The 23,373-nt window shown below is 37.0% G+C and overlaps 1 protein-coding gene and 1 long non-coding RNA gene across 2 annotated transcripts; both read right to left on the reverse strand.

The window, feature by feature from the left end:
- Window positions 1–3,804: 3,804 nt before the first annotated feature.
- On the reverse strand, window positions 3,805–7,934 carry LOC105288400. Its single transcript, XR_895598.2, has 2 exons — window positions 7,801–7,934; window positions 3,805–5,282 (listed from the first exon to the last, which is right to left on the reverse strand). It is a non-coding gene; the product is annotated as an uncharacterized LOC105288400 (long non-coding RNA).
- Window positions 7,935–8,418: 484 nt separating this feature from the next.
- On the reverse strand, window positions 8,419–21,806 carry GLO1 (glyoxalase I). The gene is made up of 6 exons (XM_011354558.2): window positions 21,621–21,806; window positions 15,327–15,409; window positions 12,871–13,011; window positions 11,929–11,996; window positions 11,155–11,244; window positions 8,419–8,635 (listed from the first exon to the last, which is right to left on the reverse strand). The coding sequence occupies exons 1-6, from the start codon at window positions 21,702–21,704 to the stop codon at window positions 8,547–8,549; spliced, it is 555 nt and encodes a 184-aa protein (XP_011352860.1). The 5' UTR covers window positions 21,705–21,806; the 3' UTR covers window positions 8,419–8,546.
- Window positions 21,807–23,373: the final 1,567 nt, after the last annotated feature.

Below are 23,373 nucleotides of genomic sequence, written 5' to 3' on the forward strand. Positions count from 1 at the left end.
TTTTTTTTCTATTATGAATAATGATGGAAGCAATAAATTGGATATAATTTTAAAACTAAAATCTCTGATTATTTTCTAGGAAACAGAATTCCCAGAACATAACAATATTACCAGATAAAAAGATCTCAACATTTTAAAGTCTGTAACGACTCTCGAAACCCTTTGCAAAATTGGTGTATCAATAGTTTGGATAAAGTCTATGAAAGTGCCTATTTCTTTACAACTACAGCAGTCCTAGATACTAGCATTTAAAAAATCTTCTGTAATCTTTGCTAATGTTGATAAGACTCAATACATTTACAACAAAAATTCTCTTAACCAATTTCCACTTCACTAATTATTGGATTAACCTGACTCACCACTTCCTCAGTAAGTAACTGATGTCCTTACAGACTGAATAACTATAACTAGTTGGCCACCCTCTGGAATGCTTGTGCACTCTTGCTTCCCCAATGAGTTGTGTGCTTATCCAGTCAGTTGTGTCAATTACCAACATCTTCAGGCCAGTCATCCTCCTAATTATAAGTATATAATTTAATGAAATATTATATGAAACGAATTTATGTGAAAAGAGTTGAACATTCTGAAGAGTTCTCAAATAGCTAAGTTAAATTGCTGCTGAATTAGTGGCAAACAACATGAAAATAAGGAGGAAAGCATTAAACTATGGATTATGAACTTGGATTCCTTTTTAAATGCTTTAAGGTCACTCCACTTTAAAGAAACTAGAATTAGATACCTTAGACCAGTGGTTTTCAGCGGGGCAGTACTGACCCCTAGGGGTTGTTTTGGAAACTTGTGGGGGCATTTTCAGTTGGGTTTCACTACTGGTATTTAGTGGATAAGGGGCAGGGATGTGAGACTTCCTGTAATGGTCTGCACAAGTTTGCAAAGTCTCACTGAGTATTCATTTAGGTAAAAAGCCTGCATCTCCTCTCAAGGAGGAGCATAGCTCCCCACACCTTGAGCGTGGGCTTCACATACTAATTTCCTTGCAAAGAGAGCAGTATGGAAATGGGATGGGTAGAGAATAAATTTACAGTGAAGCCTGACAAGCACCAGTGCAGTCAGGTAGTCAGGATTAACATCATCAGTAATACATCATGTTGATAGTCTGTACTTTTGATAAGATGTGATGAGAAGGGCACTTTACCTCTGTAGTCCTCCTCCTAAAAACCTAATAACTACAGTTTCATCATAAGAAAATTTCAGAAAATCTTACTGAGAAATACTCTACAAAGTATCTGACTAGTACTCCTCAAAATTGTCAGTTATCAACAACAAGGAAGTCTGAAAAACGATCACATTCTGAAGGAGACTAAGCAGACATGATAACTAAATGTAATGTGGTATCCTGGATAGAATCCTGTAACAGAAAAAGCAGGTAAAAACTAAGAAAATCTGCATATAGACTTTAGTTAATAATGTATTGATACAGGTTCATTAGTGGTGACAAATATACTTTATTAGTATAAGATTTTAAAAATAAGAGAAACTGAGTAGAGTATATGGGAACTCTACTACTTTTACATTTCTGTAAATCTAAAACTATTCTAATTTTTTAAATTGTAAAATGCAAACACAACAAGCAGATAAATCCTGGAGATCTAATGCACAGCACAGCGGTTATAGTTAACAACCCTGGATTATAAACTTCAAAGTTGCTAAGAGATTAGATCTTAACTGTTCCCACCACGAAAAAGAAATGTTAATTATGTGATGTGATAGAGGTGTTAGCTAATGCTATGGTGGTAATTGTTTTGCAATACATGTGTATCAAATCAACATACTGTACACCTTAATCTTACACAATGTTTTATGTCAATTATATTTCAATTTTTAAAAATCGTAAAGCCACAAACTTTTTAAAATCGTAAAGCCTTTTTTATTATCTGAGCCTAGAACTTCTATTTACTTATTTGCATATATAATTTAAATGTTCACTAGGGACAAAACTATGCTATAAACAGGAGTATTTCTCTTTTATTCAAAACTTCAGCAAGAATTGATCACCATTTGGAAAAATGTTTCCAACAATAACATTATTCATGGTCTTTGACCCATAAAACACACCTATTCTCAGTATGCATTTAAAGTTGTAACATTATAGCTCTTCAGGAGTCATGAATTCATTATTTTAAAATATCAAATAGTGTTAACAGTATTCTGTTGAACAGTTTTACTTCTTCCGTACTTAAGAGTAAACACCTGACTACACTATTATCTAGCATAGTAGTATCTGGGCATTTACATATTCAAATGTGTATTCTATTACAAATTGATTTCACTTCTCTTTTATGTTACAATAAAGGCATTGGACTCACTCTTTTTGAAACTGCATATAAGGAAAATATGAATTTCATTTTAGGATAGTGGGTGTGATACATGTTATAAAAGTCCTCATGTTATAATAACAAAGGTTTGCTAAGTCTGACTTGGTTGAGAACCACAATCTTAGACCAGGCTCTTTGAGGGCAGGAAATGCTTTGATTTCTTACAGCACCTGCACCAACTAGGTCCTCAATATTTAATTTCACCCTGTTGCAGTTCCTATTTATGCTTACTTAGAAACCCTTATTTGCTCTTCCATTCTGGAAGTATCAATTTTAATCCAGTGTCCACTCTCATGCAGGCAACTTGGGTAGATATGATCCATCTAAGTCAATGGTCTCATTTGCTTTGCCAGTGATTAGATACAGGCAAGTGATCCAGTTCTGGTCAAAATGTGAGAATTTCTGCTGAAGAACAAAAGGTTATCTTCTTTCACTGGACGTTTTTGGTTTACGCATGACGCCCAGAATGATGGTAGGCATCTTTGTTCACGAGTATTGTTATCCCCAAAAGAAAATGCTGAGAATGACAGGCTGAGAAAGATGGAAGGAAACGGAGGTTCTTGATATATGTGAACTCACTACCAACCCTTCTAGAACCTCTGAAGTGCTTGTTACATCTGATAAAGATGGGTCTTTTCTAATTGCCAACAGCAAGCATCCTTACCGATATAACCCTCTTCATAAACAGTTGGGTAACTAAGAAATTTTTATATACACTGTACACAATCCTGGTCGGAATGCTATGTAGGGAAGCAATGTGACTGTGACTCTCAGCCATCAGTTCCTAATTCAGAACACCTGTATTATAATGGCATACCAGGGTCAGCTCTGTAGGTTTCGTGGGAGACTGATTTTACATTCACAGTAAGCTAGTTCTGTTGTCCAGTGGTGGAAAACAAGAAAATTCTTGTGCTGACACTGTCACTCTTTCATAGCACTGCTTCTCAGGTAAGTTAATTGGAAGTAAGTGAATTGTCCTAATACCCGGCAAAGCCTGGTGATACAAGATATATATTTTTCAATGGATATAAAGATGAATTTAAAGAATAAGCAATGGCTATCTTTTGGCCAAGTAATACTTAGCAAGTAGAGAAGGCTCTTTTCTGTGGAAATAAGGTTTACATGACTGAATTTATGAATCTAATAACCCTCCTGGTTGATAATTCTATACGCATCATGTGAAAATAGTCTTCATTGATTGGTTCCTACAACTTGCCTTTGATATTTGGCCTTTCTTCTCTGTACTTTTGCTCCCTCAATCCTTTATTCCTTATTTACTTTCCTCTTCCCACCTTTCCCACACTTCCTTATCCATAGAAGCTGTCTGCTTTGCAGGATATACAAAATTACATCTACTCCCAGTTCAGGATGGGTCTGCAAGCCCCTTCAAATCCTTGCAGTACTCCCTGAGGGCAGCCTTTTTCTTCTTTTAAGAAAACATGTTGGACAGAAGTTTACAAATTAAACACTGTCTTATTTAAATATGTATTTTATTTCAGTCTGTAAGTATTACTATTTGTTTGAATTGCTCACATAAGTCCATTACATCCAAAAAGGAAATGTGAAGTGCTTCTAGCGGTGTAAGCACAATTGGCATGGCCTATGCAAAGGTCTTCCACTAGAGTCTATGGAAAAACTAAATAGTTAAACCACAATCTGGATGTTCTTATTTTTTTGGCCGTAAGAGAATTTCAAAATCAGTTTGGTTTTTAAAAACCCATCAAATGTCGATCATGGCAGGGAAGACCACTGAGCTAATTTCTGATAACTAAATTATCATTGATCGTAATTTATCCTAAATGATTACTGGCATCTGGAAGACCTGGGGGTAGGGGTTCTTTGTAAATAACACAAGTACCAACCACACAGGAACAACCAGGCATCCCTGAGCAGCTGTGTGCTACAGACTTCCTCCACTACTTCTTTCTTCCCTCACCGTGGGACTCAGGCCTGAGAGCTGAGAGGATAATACTCAAAATCACAGAAGGTTTTACAACAGGAGACTATTGGAGGAGGTATTGTGAAGTACTAGTTTTTGAGGTACAACCTACATACTAAAAATGATGGTGAAATCTTGAGTATTTGAGCCTATTCATATTGTCTTCAATTCATTTAAGTTATTTTACATGTCTAGCCTACTTTCTTTCTCACTGGACAGTTGGAAGGATTAAGTGAGATAAAATGGCCTAATCTGGTGTCTGCATACCCACCCAGTAAATAATATTGCCATCCTCCTCCCCATCCCAAAATAAAGAGGTTAGTCCTTGAATTTTGAAAGTACTTTATAAAATTAGAAATTAGTTTTTTGTGTGGTTTTTTTTTTATCAGCATCCTTATCAGCACAGTTCTAAATTTCTCCCAAGAGTGACTTCTCTTTTATAAAATAAACCCTTTATGCTATTTGAAGTACACATAAAGTTTAATTTTTGTTCAGTGTTCTTTCCATTGTGAAAAGTTATTTCTGAGAAACTGAAATCCCACCACAACAAAAACATGTTAAATTTTTTTTTCTTTTTTTTTTGAAAATGATTCAAAGGTAGACTTGTAGAGAAGTCATAGTTAGGAGATAGAAGGCAAATGCAGCCTCCGAAGGGAACTGTTCTAATTTTTACCTAAAAAAGTAATGTTATACTACATACAAGGACATAAGACAAAGCATTACTTTGAAACTCAAATGACTGAACAGATAGGTGAAAAACACAGCTGAAAAAGGAAAGGGAAATGGACTTAAGAATAATTTGAATGGGACAATGAGAACCAATATCAGTCCTAGAAGCTTCTGCTATCTGAATATCTTAAATTGTATGTTTATTTTTTCAACTCCTACAATGTCTTCACTGAAAGCAGTACTCTCACAGAACTAAATAATAGTTGTCATTTTGTTAGGATTCAAAATTTCAATCCAGTAGCCATCAGGATCTTGAATAAATGCCAGGCCTTTCATTTTACCTGTAAAATGAAATGATTTTCATTATTGAAGACTTTTTTAAAACTTAAAAATTTTAAGTATATTTTAATTTTAATTTGCATTTTAATAAAGTATATTATTTTGTTTATAATTTTAACTTTAAAAAAATTCTACTGTCAGTGTTGCCCAAATGCATGTTTTTCAGAACAAATAGCTGGAAACCAACTCTACTGAAATAAATGGTGATACTGGCTACATCTTAAAGGTATCAGGTAATTACTTCATCTTCATGACATCACTTCATGCAACCAGTTTAGCAGTCAAATTGTCTTATTTTAAAGAGGGAAAAGAAAATAAAGAGGTGCTCAAGGGAACAGGTAGCATGGCTTACTCATACAGCCAAAAGACCCAGATGCTTCAGTCATACAAACCCTTTAAAGACTATTCTGTATAACTCAAGCTCTGGCACTCAGATTATTTTTCGTAGCAATTCATAACTGGGATTGAAAGGCTAGTAGATCTAGTAGTAGAGTTTTTTGCTTGAATGGAAAAATGTGACCTCAGAAATGTATTATGGGACAAAGCTGCTGAATTAGTTTCACTCCTATCTGTTGCTCCTTTCCCCCAAGATGATCCCAGAGAAACAGATGGAGAGTGGAAAAAATAAAATAAGTAACACTTGGGATGGTGGCTGGGGAGAATTGTGGAGATGGGGTAGGGTGACTGTTTTAACCTGGTCTATGTGGAGAGGGTACTTTTGACTTGGGCTGGAAGGTAGTCCATCATGGCTATGGGAGAATAAACAAAAGTTTTGTTAGTTTGGCTCTTGCCTCTTCCAGTGCCTTGGGCATCAACACTTACCCCAATATTTGGGGGGTGGGGTAAGGGTGCTACTTGTTCAGATGTCTTCAGGAGTAAATAAGGGCACTACAGAAGACTTGTACCTGTGGGAAACTGAGGAAAACAGGTGGAAACCAACTGATCTTCCCCAGCCTTCACTTTCCACACAACCAGGGTTTGGGAATAACAATCTCAGAAGTGTCTCCTACTAATACTGCTAATACTTTGTCCATGAGTAACAAAGCGAGAATAGAATCTCACCTAAAAACTTGTTCTGTGGAATGTGAAATGTTTAACTCTCATTTTCAGTTGCCTAGAGATCTCTGCCCAGCTCATCTTCCTGAGATCATTTGTGTTGTTATAGACTGAGTCTGTCCTCCCCACACCCATTCACATTGCCTGATAGACTATAATAGCTAATAGTTAACAGGGGGAAAACCCCTCTGAGACCAAAATAACAAGAATTTGAGGAACGTAATCACAAAACAAACAATGGATTATAGATTTAAAAATAACGAGAGATGAGAACACAAAGGATGAATATCAGAACAGATACATTCGAGGAAAAATTATCTAACTGGTATGCCAGTTTGAGGAAATCTCAGAAAGAATGCAAAGACAAAGAAATAACAAATATGAAAAGCTACCAGAAGAAAACAGAAGATGATATACAAAGGAATACAATTCAGCAGATTTTCCGACAGTGACACTGGATGGAAAAATAAGAAAATAGAGTTCTATTTTCAAGATTGAAGGAAAATAAACCTAAGATTTTATATTCAGCAAAACTGGAATGTATGTACAAAGGCATGGTTCTCAGGCATACAAAGTCTCAAAAGTTTTGTCTCAGAAACCCTTTGAAAATAATTTTAGTTGAGGTATTTAATAAAAGGACAGAAAAATCTAAAAGGTGCTGCAAGACATATATGGAGAAGAGATGATCAAATACTTTGATATATTTATTATAAAAAAAAAGCCAAGGCCAAAGGAAAAAAAAAATAAATCAATAATATCCCAGTCTGGGTAATTGTAACATGATGGAAGTAGAGGGGAGCTAGTTCTTTTCCTATTGGGGAGGATATCTGGATATCGAATCTTTTGGGAAAAAAAAAAAAGACTGAAAAAAAGAAAAAGGATTAAAATGAAACTGAAATGTTTCAAATGAAAACTGAAATGATAAATTATGATGGCAGAAACAGATTTAAGTAAAATAAATTATAATACATGTACATCCAACAAAATCCAGATATATACTATTTCGAGAGGCATACCTAAAACACAAGGACATGCAAAGGTTATAAAAGAAATACCAGGCAATTAATAACTGAAGAGATCTGGTATAGCTACATTAATATCAGATAAAATACACTTTAAGGGACTTGTTTTGGGGTGGCTAGATAACACCTGAAATAGTGAAAACTAGTGGCCAATGAGAGAATGTGGCAGGGTCGAAGGGTAGGAGAGGGAGCCTGTCTTTGATGGCTCCTCATATCCTGTGTCTAGTCCCTTGTAAAGCCACGCTAGTTGCTGTCTTTCAGTTCCCTAAAACAAGGAGGTATTCTTCCAATAATTTCCTTCCTTTCTTTAAGATGGCAGAAGTAGGCACCTTCAAAGTTACTTGCAACCAAAATGGTTTCACCACAAGAGTATCCTCTCTGTGGATGCTTAGTAAATGTTCTGTAACTAAAGAGGCCTGAAGAAAACAAGTAGCAGACTCACCATCATCAGGTTTCTTCACAAATTTGACTCCCAGTTCCTCAAATCTTTTACAAGCTCCGTGTACATCAGGAACAGCGATTCCAATGTGACCTTAGGTGGCCGCCCCCAAAAAAAGGCAGAGAAAAGGAAGAAATCATTGCAACAGGATAGCCAAATACCGCAAGTAGCTTCCCCAACTAAGATTATTTCAAAACAAAGGCATCCGAAAACAGATTGAATCAAAGTAGGTTCAAAACCTATAATATGTTAAAGAACAAGAATCTAATTCTAACTGGCCGGGTATAATAATTAGCTGCTCTGAATTATAAACTATTTAAAATAAGCCCAATTTTGGTTCATATATAGTTCAATCTATTAAGAATAAGTCCACAACAAAAACATGTTAAATTTTTTTTTCTTTTTTTTTTGAAAATGATTCAAAGGTAGACTTGTAGATTATTCATAGTTAGGAGATAGAAGGCAAATGCAGCCTCCGAAGGGAACTGTTCTAATTTTTACCTAAAAAAGTAATGTTATACTACATACAAGGACATAAGACAAAGCATTACTTTGAAACTCAAATGACTGAACAGATAGGTGAAAAACACAGCTGAAAAAGGAAAGGGAAATGGACTTAAGAATAATTTGAATGGGACAATGAGAACCAATATCAGTCCTAGAAGCTTCTGCTATCTGAATATCTTAAATTGTATGTTTATTTTTTCAACTCCTACAATGTCTTCACTGAAAGCAGTACTCTCACAGAACTAAATAATAGTTGTCATTTTGTTAGGATTCAAAATTTCAATCCAGTAGCCATCAGGATCTTGAATAAATGCCAGGCCTTTCATTTTACCTGTAAAATGAAATGATTTTCATTATTGAAGACTTTTTTAAAACTTAAAAATTTTAAGTATATTTTAATTTTAATTTGCATTTTAATAAAGTATATTATTTTGTTTATAATTTTAACTTTAAAAAAATTCTACTGTCAGTGTTGCCCAAATGCATGTTTTTCAGAACAAATAGCTGGAAACCAACTCTACTGAAATAAATGGTGATACTGGCTACATCTTAAAGGTATCAGGTAATTACTTCATCTTCATGACATCACTTCATGCAACCAGTTTAGCAGTCAAATTGTCTTATTTTAAAGAGGGAAAAGAAAATAAAGAGGTGCTCAAGGGAACAGGTAGCATGGCTTACTCATACAGCCAAAAGACCCAGATGCTTCAGTCATACAAACCCTTTAAAGACTATTCTGTATAACTCAAGCTCTGGCACTCAGATTATTTTTCGTAGCAATTCATAACTGGGATTGAAAGGCTAGTAGATCTAGTAGTAGAGTTTTTTGCTTGAATGGAAAAATGTGACCTCAGAAATGTATTATGGGACAAAGCTGCTGAATTAGTTTCACTCCTATCTGTTGCTCCTTTCCCCCAAGATGATCCCAGAGAAACAGATGGAGAGTGGAAAAAATAAAATAAGTAACACTTGGGATGGTGGCTGGGGAGAATTGTGGAGATGGGGTAGGGTGACTGTTTTAACCTGGTCTATGTGGAGAGGGTACTTTTGACTTGGGCTGGAAGGTAGTCCATCATGGCTATGGGAGAATAAACAAAAGTTTTGTTAGTTTGGCTCTTGCCTCTTCCAGTGCCTTGGGCATCAACACTTACCCCAATATTTGGGGGGTGGGGTAAGGGTGCTACTTGTTCAGATGTCTTCAGGAGTAAATAAGGGCACTACAGAAGACTTGTACCTGTGGGAAACTGAGGAAAACAGGTGGAAACCAACTGATCTTCCCCAGCCTTCACTTTCCACACAACCAGGGTTTGGGAATAACAATCTCAGAAGTGTCTCCTACTAATACTGCTAATACTTTGTCCATGAGTAACAAAGCGAGAATAGAATCTCACCTAAAAACTTGTTCTGTGGAATGTGAAATGTTTAACTCTCATTTTCAGTTGCCTAGAGATCTCTGCCCAGCTCATCTTCCTGAGATCATTTGTGTTGTTATAGACTGAGTCTGTCCTCCCCACACCCATTCACATTGCCTGATAGACTATAATAGCTAATAGTTAACAGGGGGAAAACCCCTCTGAGACCAAAATAACAAGAATTTGAGGAACGTAATCACAAAACAAACAATGGATTATAGATTTAAAAATAACGAGAGATGAGAACACAAAGGATGAATATCAGAACAGATACATTCGAGGAAAAATTATCTAACTGGTATGCCAGTTTGAGGAAATCTCAGAAAGAATGCAAAGACAAAGAAATAACAAATATGAAAAGCTACCAGAAGAAAACAGAAGATGATATACAAAGGAATACAATTCAGCAGATTTTCCGACAGTGACACTGGATGGAAAAATAAGAAAATAGAGTTCTATTTTCAAGATTGAAGGAAAATAAACCTAAGATTTTATATTCAGCAAAACTGGAATGTATGTACAAAGGCATGGTTCTCAGGCATACAAAGTCTCAAAAGTTTTGTCTCAGAAACCCTTTGAAAATAATTTTAGTTGAGGTATTTAATAAAAGGACAGAAAAATCTAAAAGGTGCTGCAAGACATATATGGAGAAGAGATGATCAAATACTTTGATATATTTATTATAAAAAAAAAGCCAAGGCCAAAGGAAAAAAAAAATAAATCAATAATATCCCAGTCTGGGTAATTGTAACATGATGGAAGTAGAGGGGAGCTAGTTCTTTTCCTATTGGGGAGGATATCTGGATATCGAATCTTTTGGGAAAAAAAAAAAAAGACTGAAAAAAAGAAAAAGGATTAAAATGAAACTGAAATGTTTCAAATGAAAACTGAAATGATAAATTATGATGGCAGAAACAGATCTAAGTAAAATAAATTATAATACATGTACATCCAACAAAATCCAGATATATACTATTTCGAGAGGCATACCTAAAACACAAGGACATGCAAAGGTTATAAAAGAAATACCAGGCAATTAATAACTGAAGAGATCTGGTATAGCTACATTAATATCAGATAAAATACACTTTAAGGGACTTGTTTTGGGGTGGCTAGATAACACCTGAAATAGTGAAAACTAGTGGCCAATGAGAGAATGTGGCAGGGTCGAAGGGTAGGAGAGGGAGCCTGTCTTTGATGGCTCCTCATATCCTGTGTCTAGTCCCTTGTAAAGCCACGCTAGTTGCTGTCTTTCAGTTCCCTAAAACAAGGAGGTATTCTTCCAATAATTTCCTTCCTTTCTTTAAGATGGCAGAAGTAGGCACCTTCAAAGTTACTTGCAACCAAAATGGTTTCACCACAAGAGTATCCTCTCTGTGGATGCTTAGTAAATGTTCTGTAACTAAAGAGGCCTGAGGAAAACAAGTAGCAGACTCACCATCATCAGGTTTCTTCACAAATTTGACTCCCAGTTCCTCAAATCTTTTACAAGCTCCGTGTACATCAGGAACAGCGATTCCAATGTGACCTTAGGTGGCCGCCCCCAAAAAAAGGCAGAGAAAAGGAAGAAATCATTGCAACAGGATAGCCAAATACCGCAAGTAGCTTCCCCAACTAAGATTATTTCAAAACACAAGGCATCCGAAAACAGATTGAATCAAAGTAGGTTCAAAACCTATAATATGTTAAAGAACAAGAATCTAATTCTAACTGGCCGGGTATAATAATTAGCTGCTCTGAATTATAAACTATTTAAAATAAGCCCAATATTGGTTCATATATAGTTCAATCTATTAAGAATAAGTTACATCAAAGTGTCATTTAGGTTGTGGTTGACATTGACTATGCAGTAGCCAATTTAAACCTGTCATTTTGTTACCTCTCTTGATCGAGAGAGTTTAGATCAAAGCAGATGGTAGCAAAAATCAAGGTTATTATTAACCATAATTTTTTTTTTTTTTACAAAGTAAAAAGTCTATTAGAAATATAATAGAAACTGAGAGGTTAAATATTGTGAGAGAGTAGATATAAAGTTTAGACTGAGGCTATGAGATTAAACAACTCCTAAATAAATTATTTGTGCAAATAAAAATAAACATACTTCTAATAAATGGATTATATTTAATGTTTTAGATTTAGTACAATCATGAATAGGTACGCAATGCAAAAGCACATAAATCTATATATATTACATACAAATAGGCAAACATACCAAATCCTCGAGGGTCTGAATTACCACTGTGGTAGCTCTGCGTCTCATCATCTTCAGTGCCCCAATTGCTATAAAAGGAGAAAAAACATAATTACAAGGGACCTGTAGAACAGAGATTCTGAAAAGAAAGTTGCCACAGTCTGTCTCTGAAATCTTACCATGTATGTATGCTACTTAATATACTTGGTCTAATCTCTCCTACTGTAAATATTGTTTTCAACTACGGAAAGGGCAAACAGGCAAAGTAGGATTTTAACTAGATTAAGGAGACTAATCCAAGAATTTGGATAACAATAATAATGATAATAATAGCAACTATTATTTGTTGTGCTAAGTACTTTGTATTTCATTAAATCTTTACAACAGCTCCATGGGCTATATTTGAGTATCTCCATTTTATAAATGAGATTGTTACTTACGGAGGTGATATAACTTGTTTAGGGTCTCAGAGCTATTGTCAGAGCCGAGACTCTAGTCTGTCTAGGTCTGTCTGATTCCAGAGCTGTTTTGAATCAGGGGACACACTAAATCATACACTCTGAAATAAATGCTGTTTATTAGTTGTTAACAAGTGCACAGAAACAATATGAGGAATAAAAAGAAAGCAGGGGAATATCTATTTCGACATTTTTAAATGCTGAAATTATAAAGATCTTAGTTGTAGTACCTAAACATTTTTAGCTACAGTTTGGCAAAAATCTTGCCATTTCAGCCTTAGGTTATCTATCTAAAAAGCGAATGATCTCACTGCCCTACCTATGCCACAAGCACAATACAAAGACCAAAAGATCCATGAAGAAATATTTAAACATATTGTTACAAATGCAAAGTGACTAGGTAGGCCTGGTTTGAATTAAGCTGGTAAAAAAAAAAAAAAAAAGTGTAAAGAAATGAGCTTTTAAAAAATGTAGAATACATAAAAAGAGAAAATCTCATACTCACTGTGTCAGTTCAAGTGTAGCTTTTCTGGAAAATACCCATGCTACTTTTTCACCTTTGTCTTTTGGGATGTCATTTTTATCCTCATAAGCCAAGAAATAGAGTGAAAATTTCATTGTGGGAAAATCTAATTTTTGTATTAGCCTGAAATTAAACAAGCCTGCATCAAAAACAAGAAAGGTTGATACATACCAAAATCAGCATGACAATATTCAAGTTCTACTAAGAATAAGACCTGTGTGAAGTGAGGCTATTTTAATAGGAAAAGCAGGAGTATATAAATGGGGAAAGGGGAGGAAATCAAACCCTATTCAGTGTAAATATCAGTGAAATGAAGTTTTTTTAAAAAAAGCAAACTTTTATAAATTCATCAACTCTTCAAATATAATGAAACTTAGCTGGAATTATGGTACATGTTTACATACGGCGAAAGTTACCTTCAAAACAAAATTTAATTTTTAGAGAAAAAATATAACATATTACCTTATTGTTCTTTCAGATATATGGCATTCAATGAAATAAAATAAATGTATTGAATTCTTACTATTCCAAAACTCCCAGGAAAAGAAATTGAGGATAGATGTTAAAAGAGAAGACATCACTATCACAGAAGACGTGGAAGTCAACAATAAAGTAGTTAACAGTACCAAACACTGCAGAAAAGTCAAACAGGATTGAGACTGAGAACAGGTTACTAGATATGAAAAGGTCCTGTCAGGGCAGTTTCAGCACCATGGGGCCACTGGTGGCCCCAGTCCAGTGGAAGCTGGACTGCCCTGGATTGGGAGAGAATGGGAGGTGAGTAAGCAAATAAGTTAGCAAGCGTGGTCTACCTACATAGATGGTTGGTGATGATGGGAAGGAGGGCAAGAGAGTAGAGAGCAAAAATTATACTAGACTAGAGAAGACTTTTTTGTAGGTTGAGGGGAAGGAGCCAGCAGAAAAGGAAAGACCGATATGAGAGAGTGAATGAATTACTACTAATTCTGAGGTTTTAAAAAAGATAATTGAAGTTATGGCCTATGAAGTGAGTTTAAAAAGTGTAAGATTATTTTGCAAGGTGTAGGGTAGAATGAGGCTGCATAAAATACAATTTTCTTTAGATTATTAAGGATTAAATGGTCCAAGAAGACCTCCTCATTCATAATCAATAACAGGGAATTGTCAATAACAGGGACTGAAGCACATAGCAAATTAGGTTTCTCGAGCTCTGTTCCAAATCTTTTAATTATCACTGCTATGGGATATGCATTGGCCCACTAAGATCTTATGCATTGACTTATCACAGATTTATCCTAATCTGTTTATAATAAAGTATCAAACACTTCAAATACTCCAATCGTGAAAAACTATCTCTGCACTTATTAAAGCAGACTGCACAAGCCTTACAGACCAATCAGATGAAAATTACAGCCCATGGACCTCTTGTAACTTGCTTTTCTCAGCTGAGCACATCTTTCAGTATAATGTCAAGCCCCCTATTTGGGGGTTCTTTAAAAACGTCAATGTTGGAGTCGATCACACCTAGATCCAAATTCCAGCTCTGACACGTGCTCACTGTAGAATCTGGGGCCATTAACTTAATATCTTTAAGCTTTTGTTTCTTCCCTCATCTGTAACATGGGGATATAAGCTACATCATAGGCATACTGTGAAGATGGAATGAAATAACATGTAAAATGCCTGGCAAGTATGCAATAAATTTGTTTACATTCTGTCTTTTAAATGTGCCATAAATATGTACAAAACTACTTTTTCTGGGAAAAAATTATAAGTAACTGTTAACAGCAGTTACCTTTGGAGAAGAGAACTGGGAGAGGGAGGTTATCACTTTTTTTTTGTAGTTTTCTGAATTGGTCAGATTTTCTAGACATAGACATATACCACATTACTTGAATTTCTCAATGTCAATGGAGATTATTATCCACATAGTAAATTAACGATTATTTTATTTATATTATTGAAAACAAGAAACCTCAAATCAAGAAAAATAAACAAATATGCTTTAAGAATTTTGAGATAAGTAAATATTACCTGTTCAGTAAAAGAAAACACAGCCTATAAATATGGGACAGATGGTCGGTTTTAGGAAAACTCATTTTCTAAGTAATATCTTTTAATATGTTTCTTTTCTGAAGTAAACAAGAGGCTAAAAGTGGCTATAATATAAAAGGGTCGAGAAACATTAAGGATTTAACCCACAGCTCTCAGAGAGAGAGGAGTTAGAGAAAATGCAAGTATTGGTGTCTTTTTGCCCAGTGAGCCTGGCTGGGATAGAGGAGAGGAACTTAACAGAAGCCTTGGCCAGGCAAGCCTACTCCCAGACTCCTGGCCAAAGAGACTTTTGTGATTTAGCAAACAAATTTTAACTCATTTTAAAATATAGATCTGAAAACATTCTCTAAATTTGCAAAGCTAGGGATTAAAACATTGCAGGAACCAGTAAAGAGTTTACTTACGTCATTCCAAGAATTCTAGTATAAAAATCCAATGACTTCTTAGGATCCTTAATTCGCAGCATGGTCTGCTGCAAGAGAAAGTCCTAAAGAGAAATAGGTATATATTAGACACCTTTAAGTTTTACTACTTTTTACCAACATTAACTGTGTTTTGTAACAAGATGCAAATAGTCCACCACTGTAACATAACAGAAAGCAACTTTGTCCCCTCAGTCTACCATGGAAATCACCCGGAAATAGTCCCCATACCTACCATCTACAACTTCATATGGCTCTCTGCCCAAGGGTATTTTCTGGCCCCTGGGTGGGGCAGGTCCAAAGTGCCAGGGAGTTCACATACCAGGAATGACTCTCAACCAATAATGGATAGAAAAACCTGCCTTCCTTGCCCCTTAGTGGGACAATTCTGAGGCATGTTCCACTCAGTCTCTCGGAGGCTTTGCAGCAGAATTGAAGCCCAGCTGCCCTCAGTGGTTAATTCACTCTTATACATTATTTATTGTCTCTGTTTCCCACTCCACAGAACTTTATCTGACTACATCCCAAATAAACTACTTAGAACCAAGTCATTATTTCCAGTCTGCTTTTGGATAACCCAAACTAAGACAGTGGCATTACAAATAAAGAGTTCAATCACTAAAATTTGAATGAATGCATGAATGCCCTTCTAGAACTATTTATTATTAATCATAGCAAGGAGTTACAAGCTTCTAGACTCCTAACTAATAGGGTAAAAAGTTAGTGTCTAACGCCATTGTGAATCTAATTTAAAAATCAGGAAACAAAAGGCTTGACCTGACTGATAAAAGGGTGGAGAGTATATTAACTCATGGAGTTAAGATTATTATTAGCATTAATACTTTGCTTAGGAGTCTGGCATCATTAGGGGTTTGACTTCATTAGGTATAGTAACTATGAAGTATTACCACCGGTATTAATATTCTCATTTTATAGATGAGAAAAGTACTTAGGGTGATTAAATTAATTGTCCCATCCTTCTGAGTCTAAGTTTAGGTCTCCTACTACAAAGTACCTTCCAGATCATGAGTTTGTAAACTATATTTGTGTTTCCTGAGATTTTCTTGTTATACCCATAGATTTGACAAACAGGCATGAAAATTCTGAACTCTTCAGAGCTTCACAGCCACACAGATATCTCTTTCACTTTAAAAGAGTGTAGACAGCTCAGGTGCAGGAAGAAGATCCACCCTGGTATAGAAGCCCTACGTACCACAGGAACTAGTAGCAACTCCATAGGCATAGCTTCCAGGATATCCACAAAGGACAATTATTTCCCTAACAGCTAGCGATGCTGAGCACCTTTTCATATATTTGTTGGCCATTTGTATGTCCTCTAGAAAGAAGTGTCTGTTCAGGTCCTCTGCTCATTTTTTGATTGGAATGTTTGTTTTTTTTGTTGTTATTGAGTTGTACAAGTTCTTTGTATATTTTGGATATTAGGCCCTGATCGGAGGCGTTGTTTGCAAATATATTTTCCCATTCGGATGATTGTCTCTTTACCTTGTTGACGGTTTCTTTTGCTGAGCAGAAGCTTTTTAGTTTGATGTAGTCCTATTCATTTATTTTTGCTTTTACTTCCCTTGCCTTTTAGGTCAATTTCATAAAATCCTCCTTAAGTCCAAGGTCCTTGAGTTTAAGTCCTTTGTTTTCTTCTATGTATTTTATTGTTTCAGGTCTTATATTCAGGTCCTTAATCCATTTTGAGTTAATTTTGGTGTGTGGTAATAGATAACAGTCTTGTTTCATTCTTTTGCAGGTGGCTTTCCAGTTTTCCCGGCACCATTTATTGAAGAGGCTTCCCTTTCTCCATTGTATGTTTTTGGCTTTTTTATCAAAAATTATTTGCCCACATAAATATGGGTTTACTTCTGGACTCTTGATTCTGTTCCTCTTATCCATGTGTCTGTTTTTCTGCCAATACCATGCCATTTTGATTACTGTCGCTTTGTAGTATAATTTGAAGTTGGGCAGAGTGATGCCTCCAGGCTCATTCTTTTTCCTCAGGATGGCTTTGGCAATTCGGGGTCTTTCGTGCTTCTATACAAATCTGATGATTTTTTGTTCTATTTCTTTAAAGAATGCTGATGAAATTTTAATGGGGATTGCATTAAATCTGTATAATGCTTTAGGTAATATGGTCATTTTAACTATGTTGATTCTTCCAATCCAAGAACATGGAATATCTTTCCATTTGTTTGTATCTTCTTCGATTTCTTTTAATAGGGTCTTATAGTTTTCATTATATAAGTCCTTCACATGTTTCATTAGATTTATTCCTAGATATTTTATTCTTTTTGCTGCAATTGCAAAAGGAATTATTTTTTCCACTTCTTTTTCTGACACTTCATCAGTATAGGAACGCTATGAATTTTTGAATGTTGGTTTTGTATCCAGAGACTTTACTGTATTTGCTTATTGTTTCTAGTAGTGTTCTTGTGTAGTCCTTAGGGTTTTCTATATAGAGAATCATGTCATCCACAAATAGTGACAGTTTGACTTCATTTCCTATTTGAATGCTTTTTATATCTTTCTCTTGTCTGATTGCACTTGCTAGGACCTCCAATGTTATACTGAATAAGAGTGGCGATAGTGGACAGCCTTGCCTTGTTCCTAATCTTAGAGGGAAGGTTTTTAGTTTTTCACCATTAAGTATAATGTTGGCTGAATGTTTGTCATATATGGCCTTTATCAAAACCACAATGAGATACCATCTCACACCTATCAGAATAGCTATAATCAAAAGGAGAAGTAATAACAAATGTTGGAGAGGATGTGGAAAAATAGGAACCCTCATACACTGCTAGTGGGACTGCAAATTGATACAGCCAAAATAGAATACAGTATGGAAGTTCCTCAAAAAACTAAGAATTGATCTACCATATGATCCAGCAATCCCTCTACTAGGTATTTACCCTAAAGACTTGAAAACACATATCTGAAAAGATATTTGCATACCAATGTTCATAGCAGCTCTATTCACAGTGGCCAGGGCATGGAAGCAACCGAAGTGTCCCACGATAGATGACTGGCTAAAGAAGCTGTGGTACATATATACAATGGAATATTACTCAGCCATGAGAAGAGATGAAATACTGCCATTTGCAACAACATGATGGACCTTGAAATAATCATGCTAAGTGAAATAAACCAGACAGAAAAAGTTGAAAATCACATGATATCACTTATATGAGGGATATAAACCTAAAAGCAACAAATGAACAGGACAAACAGAGACTCATGGACATGGACAATGGACTAGTGGTTACCAGAGGGTGGAGGGGGGAAGCAGGAGGTAGATGCGTAGGGGTGGGGGAGGGCGGGGGCGGGGATTTAAATCATTTCTTCAATAAAATAATAATAATAATAAAAGGACAATTTTAAGAGTCACTGTACTCAGGGAAGCCCTAAGCTATGGCTTCTTATTAGGTATTTATAATTCTCTCTCTCGAGATGCAATTTACCATTCGAGTTATTTTTATGATAAGCAATATTCCCAAATAACAAACACCATTTTTAATTGTTTCCTGGGAAAGAGAGCTAGAGTTAACCAAAGGCCAGATTCTCATCAAAGGGAAAAAGGCTTAACTCTTTACTCCTAGTGTCAAATCTCCCATGAAACAAAAATTGAAAAAGTTTTGGGTTTTTTTCCTGACTTTTAAAAATCACAGTTGCCTTTTGTGAAAGATCCTTTGGGCAGTACAAGTGTATCCGAGGGGAACAAGATTGTTTTACTATGTGACAGCTAGGGCACATGGTTGATGTACAAAATAGTGCGATATATTTTTTTTCTTTACTACCTTCCTCCTTCTAGTGTTACTTCCCTGGCTCAACCTAAGTCAGAATGTAACGAATGTTCCAGAAAATAAGTCAGCTACACCCTTTACATTCACTCTATCTTATTTAAATTGGCTCATGTGGTCCTTTCCTTCTCGCCCTATAACTCAACAACCAACAACATACTTTCTCTATAGATAAGGGAGCTAGCTTGGGACACAAAGGAATTTTTTTTCTAATTTAAAAATTACCTGTGATATTAGTAAACACACCTGATAGACTACTCTTACAGCAGATAAGAGAAACAGGAAAACCCTAGAAGCCCTCAGTATCATGAGGCCTCTCAAATATCATGCAAAGGGAGAAAAAAAACCCACAAGTGTGAGAAATAATTCTTCAGAGGCAATATGGTTCAGATGCTGACTCTATCACTGTTACTTTGAGTAAATCATAACTTTTCTTAAACCTCAGTTTTCACATCCTTAGAATAGGGATAATTATAGTTCTCACCTCCTACGGTTGAGTTGAAAAGTAGATGGGATAATGCATGAAAGTGCTTAGCATAGTGCCTCGGTCCAGAGCAAACTACTTCGCTTATTATTGTTCTTGCTGTTATTATTATTAAATACACCCAAGGGTTCCACTACCAACTACTGCTTTTGATTCCTAAATTGCATTCCCCAGGCCATACCTCTACCCTCAGCTCTGGACTTATGTCTCCATCAGCCTACTCATCAATTTCTCCTGTGTCAAAGTATTAAATTCATCACAGCCAAAATAATCCCAATTCCATCTTATGTCAGTGTTGGTGTATGTTTAGTAAAGGGACCTCATCTTGTTCATCCCAGTATCCCACAAACGTTATTTACATATATCAGCGATCAGGCTGAATTTAATTCATTTAGGTTTTTTACTTTTCTTCAGGTCAGGTTACAAAATTAGTGCTGAAGTCAGTACTCCAGAAGCCCAACAGGGTGGAGGCCAAGAGTGTGGGCTCCTCCCTGAGCAAGTTACTCAATACCTATGTGCCAGTCTCCTTAATTGTAAAATAGAGATAATTATGCTGTCCTCGTAGATGTAGATTAAGTAATGTACTTAAGATAACAACGCAGGGCCTGGAACAATCAATACATACCAGCTGCTAGTACAGATTCCATTTTATGTCCCCCACATGGTATGTACTTTAAAGGACCAAAAACTATTGATTTCAAAAACTAACTACTTCAAATCACCAAGAGAATTTTAGATTATGAAGAGCGTAAATTAAGAATGCAAGGAAGTGTATTTAACAATTTTTATAAAGCTCTCCCTGAAATCCTTTTTTTAATAGCCCAGTACATAAAATCTCCAGTTATCTGGGAAATTAATTTATACTGAATGACTCTCTATTTTGTGAAATAACTAGATATTACTATTAGAGAGTATACAATGAGATAAATGCAAGAGGACATATATACACTTTATTTCTTCTCTCTTAATTTTTCAGTGACTAAGATCTTCCCTAAATACCAGGTGTTAGTCAAAGGCTTTAACAATAGACTGTATGACTCTTCGCCCTGAAGGCAAGGAGCAAGGAAGGTCCAAAGTCATCCACCCCTTTTAGAGGGGCTTCATAAAGCACATTGAATCTTCAAGGAATTTACAAAGTCCCGGGTCTAATGAATAAATACAACGGTGTGTACTGACAGCGATGAATACACCAGAATAAAGCCCCCAGAGGCTGCTGTGTCTAATCCTGACAACGCAGGGAAGCACCACACTTGAGTCAGTGTTACACTCTTACTTAGTACAGACATGTTAAACAAGCTGAAGGGATGAAAGCCCCTTCATACGGAACAGGTCATCCCTCCACTGAGTATCTACTGCAAAAAGAAGATCGGTGAAGGAATTTCTAAGATTTCTTTCAGATCTAAGCTCCATGATTCTATCATCTCTCCAAGGGTCCGCCACGCACAAGGAGGGGAGAAATGTGGTGGCGAGCAACCGTAAAAGCAAAGCAAAATTCTGGGCGCGGTTAAACTGGGAGCGATTAGTTTGGAGGAGGTAAGGCTAAAGCCAGGGAAATTACCTAAAAATGATCCAGACTGGGAGAGGCTGGCATGGTTAGAGGGACCTTCGAACCTGGGTTGGGAGTTCTGAAACTGTCCTTCTTATCTGCCATGGTTATTGATCTAAGGAACACGAACAGCCACAGACAAGGGATCTCACCCTGGGTTAACCGTGGCTTTCAGTTACCAACTCAACATTAAAAAGTTAATAAAAGCTGGGTTGCAGGCTTTGAAACAAGCTAAATAAATGAATCTTCTCACGGATGCCCCATTGGACAACATTAGCTCTCTTTTCAGCCCACACAAGCCCGCCCAAAGCGGGAGGAGCTGGAGAAGCGGTAAACCAGGGTTCGAATCCAGCCCGAGCTGAGCCCAAGGATCTGCTCCCTCCTTGGACCCCAAATGCGCCACGCTGGGGCCCCAACTCGGGAGAAGTAGGTTCTGTGCCCACCTTGGTGCTGGGGTCCGGGTCCGAGCAGCAACTGAGGGCAGCCTGGTCGGTAAGGCCGCCAGACAGGGGCTGAGGTTCTGCCATGGTCCACTGCTGTATCACGAACGAACGTCACCGGGGAACAAGTCAGCAGACTACACTCCGCCCAGCCCCTGTGCTGCCCCTATTAGCCATGGCAGGAAGGCAAGGCGGCGGCGCGGGGCGGGAGGCTGCTGACTTCCAGCCAATAGCTGTGCAGAGGGCAAGTTGGCTCTCTGCCGGTTGTGTCTCAGTGAGTCAGCGCCTCCAGCCAGGGACTACAACTCCCAAGGTGCCTTGCGCATAATGGAGGCCTTCTTGAGGGGAGAAGAAAAATCAACAAAATCCCCCCAGAGAACCTACTGGCTGGAAACAGTGGTTTCTGTGTGTTGCTTGATGACCTAATTTTGTTTCTGTTGAAGTTCAGTAACCACAGGGCTGCAACTGGTAGGAAATTGGAATCTGATGGAAAGAGAATTGGGAATTATTCATTTCAAAGTAAAGATCTTTCTTAGTCTGACGCAGGGCAACCCCCAACCCCCCCTCCACCTCCACCCCACCTCACCCCACCCTACCCCCCTCACCCCCCTTTGGGGGGGAGACCAAACTCTGCACAGAGAGAAGAGGGTCCTTTGACAGAGAGTGTAGAAAGAATTCAACACAAAATCCGAAGTTAGAGTCAAAAGGAAAGTTTATTAGAAAAAGGGGCAACATTCTATAGAGTGTGAGGCAGAAAGTGATAGGGACAGCGCAAGAGGGAGGGAGGGAGAGAGAGAGAGAGAGAAAGAACTGAGAGAGACTAAGAGAGGCTTGGAAAGATAGTAAGTAGCGGGGGGTGCTGAGTGTTTAGGGGATTCAGTTTATATATCATTCTTTAGTTCCTGTGAGTTATTGTTTAAAAGACTTTGTTAATCCATTTCCTTTGATATGTACATACAGTGAGGAAGGGGAAGGGTATGTAAAGGATATGTATGGTGAAAAGGTAAGAATATGTAGAGTAAAAGGCCTGCTTGCTGGTAGTTCCCAGCTTTTAATCCATAGGTTCTCCGTGGTTTTAGCTAGAGGGAATGGTGCTTGGTTCCTGCTTCCCCTTCACAGGTGTGGGGAATGGGTTGTTAGCTATCCCAGCAGAAATCCTCCTTTGTTCTGAAGGTGTCCTGGCCTGGCTACGGGCTGAGCAGTATATTGCAGTCTCTGAATGTGGCTTGCTTAACATGTTTAATTCTCTTCCCTCCTCCCTACTTTAAAAACATGCCTTAAATTTCATTTGATCCTCATCAAAATCCTGCCAGGAAACTGAGAGGAGTCCATTATTATTCCAAGCTTCTAGAGCTAATATATACTGGACCAAAACTTGATTCTAGGTTTTTGACCCAGTCAGAAATGTTTTAATTATCCTGTGCTACTTATAATGTAGGGAAGAGACAAGAGAATCAAAATATTAACCAAGCTACATTCAAAGACTGTAATTTCATGATCAGCCATGCAGCCAGGCCAGGACAAAGGAAGATTTCTACTGGGGTTGTTAACAACTCATTTCCCCACACCTGGGGAAGAGGAAACAGGAACAACACAGTCCTTAAGTGGCTGGGGAAATTTGCCCTGTCCTGCATCAGTTTCATTATTTATAAGACAAAGGTCCATAACTTTCAGTGCGTTTTACATTAATTTGGCTAAGGCACATATTTTAATTGTGTTCATTGAAAGATAGTCAACACTGAGTTCTTTGATGACT

This window comes from Pteropus vampyrus, unplaced genomic scaffold (assembly GCF_000151845.1).
Source record: "Pteropus vampyrus isolate Shadow unplaced genomic scaffold, Pvam_2.0 Scaffold18, whole genome shotgun sequence".
NCBI lineage: Eukaryota > Metazoa > Chordata > Mammalia > Chiroptera > Pteropodidae > Pteropus > Pteropus vampyrus.

Excerpts from the sequence above, each read along its gene's own strand:
- GLO1 (XM_011354558.2), bottom strand. The coding sequence starts at position 21,704 with ATGGCAGAACCTCAGCCCCTGTCTGGCGGCCTTACCGACCAGGCTGCC. Across the intron at positions 11,245-11,928 it reads TTCAGACCCTCGAGGATTTG|GTCACATTGGAATCGCTGTT; the intron begins GTATGTTTGCCT and ends CGGCCACCTAAG. Across the intron at positions 8,636-11,154 it reads TGTGAAGAAACCTGATGATG|GTAAAATGAAAGGCCTGGCA; the intron begins GTGAGTCTGCTA and ends TTCATTTTACAG.